Source organism: Pteropus vampyrus, unplaced genomic scaffold (genome assembly GCF_000151845.1).
Source record: "Pteropus vampyrus isolate Shadow unplaced genomic scaffold, Pvam_2.0 Scaffold32, whole genome shotgun sequence".
In the NCBI taxonomy this organism is placed as follows: domain Eukaryota; kingdom Metazoa; phylum Chordata; class Mammalia; order Chiroptera; family Pteropodidae; genus Pteropus; species Pteropus vampyrus.
This window is the reverse complement of record NW_011888813.1, coordinates 8,937,270-8,942,357: the sequence shown is the minus strand read 5'-3', so window position 1 is coordinate 8,942,357 and position 5,088 is coordinate 8,937,270. Positions and strand designations below refer to the sequence as shown.

The window sequence follows — 5,088 nt, the reverse complement described above, 5'->3', positions numbered from 1 at the left end:
TTGACAGACATATAATAAATAGTATTTAGGGGAGGAGGAAACTTTTTCCTCTACCCTTTCAGGTTCAGTACCTGGGGCCTCACAAATTAAACACACAGAAGACAGATAAACAGAAAAAAGGAAAACAATTTATTTGTGCATGCAATGCACATACATGTGGGAGAAATTCAGTGATGAGTGACTCAGAGGGTGGTTACAATCTGGGTTTGTATACTTAGCTCAGTAGATAATGGGGAGGGACAGAAGGGGGCACTTATGGAAAATAAATAACTGAAAAGAAAAATGGGTTTTTGGGAAAACAAACAGGAAGTTCGTGACAGTGTTTGACTATACTGGTGTGAGTGTTTTTTTCCTCTCATTCAGGGCCATTAAACTTCCCTGGAGATTTGGGGTAGTTTTAGTCCCATTTCTTCTTTCTGGGAATTCATCCATTCTGAAGAGGAATTCATTGCAGCTTTATTTCTCAGAAGTTGCTGCTTTTAGTCAGATAAGGGAAGCTCATGGAAGACTTTTGTCCATCTGTCAAGTCTATATTTATAATAATTCCTAGAAACAGTGTTAGTGCCCTCACTTTCTTTTTCAAATTTGTTTTGACTTTCAAGGTCATTTGCATTTCTTTGTGCATTTTAGAATCAGCTTGTCAATTTCTTAAAAAAAAAAAAAAATCCTGCTCAGATTTTAATTGAGATTACCTTGAATCTATAGATCAATTTGGGGAGAATTGGTATCTGACCAACATCAAGTCTTCATCCCATTAACTAGGCATATCCTTGAATTTATTTAGATTTTCTTTAATTTCTCAACAATATTTTGTAGTTTTCAGAGTACAGATCCTTCACATCTTTTGTTAAAATTTTAGCTATTGCACATTTTCAGCTCTATTGTAAATAGTATTTTAAAAAAGTTTAATTCTATTAGTAGGTAGTATATAGTAATACAGGTATAATGATCTTTGTATAATGATCTTGTTTTCTACAACCTTGCTAAACTCACATATAATTCTAGTAGCTTTTTTTTGGTTGATTCCATTGAAGTTTTTTTGGTAGATGATCTACATATAAAAATAATTTTACATCTTCCTTTCCAAAATGGATTTCTTATTCTTGCCTGATTGGACGGGCTAGAATCTCCAACATAGTGTTGAATGAAAGTAGTAAAAACAGATATCCCTGTCTTGTCCTTGATCTTAGGAGAAAAGTATTGCGTCTTTTACCATTAAGTATGATGTTTTCCATGTATACCCTTTATCAGGGAGAAATTACTCTCTATTCCCAGCTATTTATTAAAATAAGGAATGGATGTTGGATTGTGTCACAGTTTTTCTGTATTTATTGGAAGCATCATGTGGTTTTTTTTGTTCACTAAAATAATGATTTATATTAATTGAATTTTAAATTGAAATTTAATTCACATACTATACAATTCACCCTTTAAAGTGTACAATTCCGTTGTTTTTAGTATATTCACAGAATTGTGCAACTATGTAATTCCAGAACATTTTCATCACCCCAAAAGGGAACTCCATACTCATTAGAGTCACTTCTCATTCCCTTCTCTGTGGATTTGCCTCTTCTTGACATTTCATATAAGTTGAATCATATACTCTGTGGCCTTTTGTGCTTGGCTTCCTTCACTTAATGTTTTTATAGTTCTTTATCTGTGGTACTTCATTATATTTATGTCTGTATAACATTTCATTGTATAGATATACCACATTATTTATTCATTATCAGTTGATGGATTTTGGGGTTGTTTCTAATTTGTGGGCATAATGAATAATGCTGAGGTTAACATTTGTGTATAAGTTTTTCTTAGATATGTGTTTTCATTTCTCTTGGGTAAATATCTAGGAGTGGAATTACTGTGTCATATGGTAACTCTGTATTTAACATTTTAAAGTTTACCCACTTTATTGATTTTCTCAAATAATCAGCTTTTGGTTTCTTGATTATTCTTTCTTGTTTCACTAAGTTTTATTTAATTGATTTCTCCTTTGATTTTTATTATTTTCTTTCTTCTGCTTACTTTGGTTTTAATTTATCCTCTTTTTCTAGTACCTTGAGTTGGAAGCTGAAGTCTCATATCCTTTTTTCTTTTCTAATCTAGGTGTTTAGTGCTATGAATTTACTCCTAAGTACTGCTTTCGTGGCATCCCACAAATCTTGATGTGTTGTTTTTATTTTCATACAGCTCAAAATGCTTTCTGATTTCCCTTTTTATTTTTTCTTTGAGCCATAGATTATTTAGAAATTTAATTTTTAAATATTTTGAAGTTTTTCGAGAGGTTTTTCTGTTACTTATTTCTGATTTAATTTATTATAGTTAAAGGACATACTTTGTATGACTTGAATCTTTCCGAATTTATTGAGACTTCTGTTATGGGTATGTGGTACACCTTGATACATGTTCCTTGTGCACCAGACAAGAATGTGCATTCTGCGGTTGCTGGATGAAGTGACCTATAGCCGTCAGTCCAGGCAGGTTACTTGGTAGTATTGTTCAAATTGCCTGTTTTCTTGTTGATTTTCTGTCGAGCTGTATATTAATTACTGAGGATCAGATATTGAAATCTTTGATAATAATTGTAATTTTTTTTATTGTCCACAAAGCCTGGCTGAGACTTATACTCCAAGTACTGTGTGATTGTGGAATCCCTTTGAGTAGGCATTATGTCGCATACGTCTTTTGATCCCAGCCCATAGTAGTGACCATTAAGTAAAACATGATGTTGGCAATATTAGCATTATTTATTATATGTATTTAGCTGACCTTAGTTGTCTATTCGAAGGTTGTATTTAGATGAGATGCCTTTTCAGTAAAAACATCCCGAGCATTTGCTTTCACTTGATCCATTTTACTTGGAAAATAGTTACAACATAAAAATTAATCTGTGTGTTGGAAAATGACTAGAATTTAGCTATGAATTCAAAGTTTGATTCCATCAGAATGCCAATGAGCTTTTGCTTTGACTAGGCATACTCAATAGACATTCAATAAAGGTTATATTAGGAAAAAGTCTTTAAAAATTTGAAATAAACTTATATTGTGACCTAATGTGTGCCATTGCTATTAATCTCAGGGGCATTAAATGTTTTATTCTTTTTCCCTAAGATGGTTTGTACATCATTTGGATAACTTATATGATTTTTTTTTTTTCTCCTCAGAGCCATAGACATTCTGTGTGTATACGGCCACATCTTCCTTATTTCAATGTGTCACGCCAGTTTGCTACCTTCGTTCTTAAGGGTTCTTTTGTAAGTAAATATGTGGGATTTTATTTTGGTTTTGATTTTGAGAACTTCTGTATTTTATCACAGGCTAGCAGTTTTTAAGTGAAGTCTTATATTACAATCATTAAGAGTTTGCATGTGAATGAATGGCCCTGTTGTCTTCTTTCTGCAGACTGGTTTTAGACACTACGGAAGCCACTAGGAGGTAAAACTCTCTGTGGCTTTGATGAACATTTAACAAAAATCACCTGCAAGAAAGTCGTTCTTATTGGTAGAAGCATCAATTATGTAATCTAGGGAACTTTAAAGCATCGATCTTTTTAGTACTCTGTACCAAAAAATAAAAAGACACTAGATTCTAGCTATTCCTACTTACTGTTAGATTTAAATACAGAAAATACAGTATACTTCCTGACTACTAATTGCATTAAGATTGTTTTTCAATACCAGAACATTCTTAAAAAGCTTTTATATAGGCGTGGTAATGAGTAGCTTTGAAGCAAAGGCACTGAAGTCTTTTTAAACGTTTGCTAAAAGTCTGTAGATTTACAGGAAATAAAATATGTGCTTGAATAATACCTTTCTATTCTCAAAATGTTACTATTTAAAATTTCAGATGAGTCTTTGGTAAATAGAAATAGAGTGCACATTGTCCTTAATCGTTCTTGCTGGTGCTGATTTTGGAAATTCTCAAAAAGGTTATTATGAACCACTCAGCTGTGCTTTTGTGTGTGTTTTCTCCTTAGAGTGAAATACCAGAGATGCAGGTGTGGTATACCAAACTTGGAAAAGCACCCGAGAGAGTTATTTTCAAACAACTGGATTCTCTATGGGTAGTTTTAAAATAAATTCTTATATTTTGAACATTACAACAGTTAAGGGGAACAGAATTTGATTAATGAATTAAGAATTTTTAATTTTATAATTTATTTTGTGGCTGAAGCATAATAGAGATAAAGTTGCCCCCCAACTTTTTTTTTTAAATAGAAATCCTCTACAATGCAGTATAGAAGAAGTTTGTAGCTGTGTTTGTTTTTTCAGGTGTTTAATTTGTCTTGGTGAATGGTAGGTACCACTGTCACTTGGATCCCCAGCTCAGATGTTTGAGTCTCATTTGAAACTCTGTCTTTCCCACTCACCACCAGTGACCAAGAGTAGTCAATTCTATCATCCACATATTTCTCTCACCTATTCCTTATTGTCTGTTCCCACTGCTACTGCTTGTTTCAGTTCTTCATTGTCTCCCTCCTGGATTATAGAAACTACCTATTTTTTCAGCCCCCAATCTGACGGTCCAGGCCAACCACCACACGGCTACCGGAGTGATGTATCTAAAATGCAGATCTGATTTTTATCAAACTCTTACTCTAAGTGCCTCAGCGATTTTTCCTGTGAGTTCACATCTCTTACTGTAGCCCATGACCCTTGTTGTCACCTCATGACGTAATAGACTGCTTTTCTTTCGAGATGCATGTCCTGCTGCACTGGGCTCTCCTCACGGACTAAACTTCTTGCATTTTTCAGAGCACAACATGCCAATTTAATTACTTCTGTGACTTTGCACATGCTTTTTCTTCCTCTGAGAATGCCTTCTCCACATATCTTTGCCACATATCTTTGACACTTAGAGCAAGTGTCACTTCCTCTGGGGCTTTTCCCACAAGTCTTAGCGCATGGCCACCTAGGAATATGCACTTACCTAGTTACACACTTCCCCAGCTACACTGGACACCTTGAGGATTGGAACCCTGCCTTATTTAACTTTTTATCCCAAGTGCCTACTATAGTACTTAGCACATGATGGTTTCTCAGGAAATATTACAAAGAATGAATTGGCCTACTTTTCCTGGTAATTATT

The 5,088-nt window shown here is 34.0% G+C and overlaps 1 protein-coding gene across 1 annotated transcript in view; it reads left to right on the top strand.

The window, feature by feature from the left end:
• Window positions 1-5,088, top strand: part of GALC (galactosylceramidase) — a 46,477-nt gene that overhangs the window by 24,863 nt on the left and 16,526 nt on the right. Inside the window, exons 11-12 of the mRNA XM_023528837.1 lie at window positions 3,165-3,254; window positions 3,977-4,063. Of these exons, the coding sequence (XP_023384605.1) occupies window positions 3,165-3,254; window positions 3,977-4,063 (177 nt within the window). The remainder of the gene's footprint in view (window positions 1-3,164; window positions 3,255-3,976; window positions 4,064-5,088) is intronic.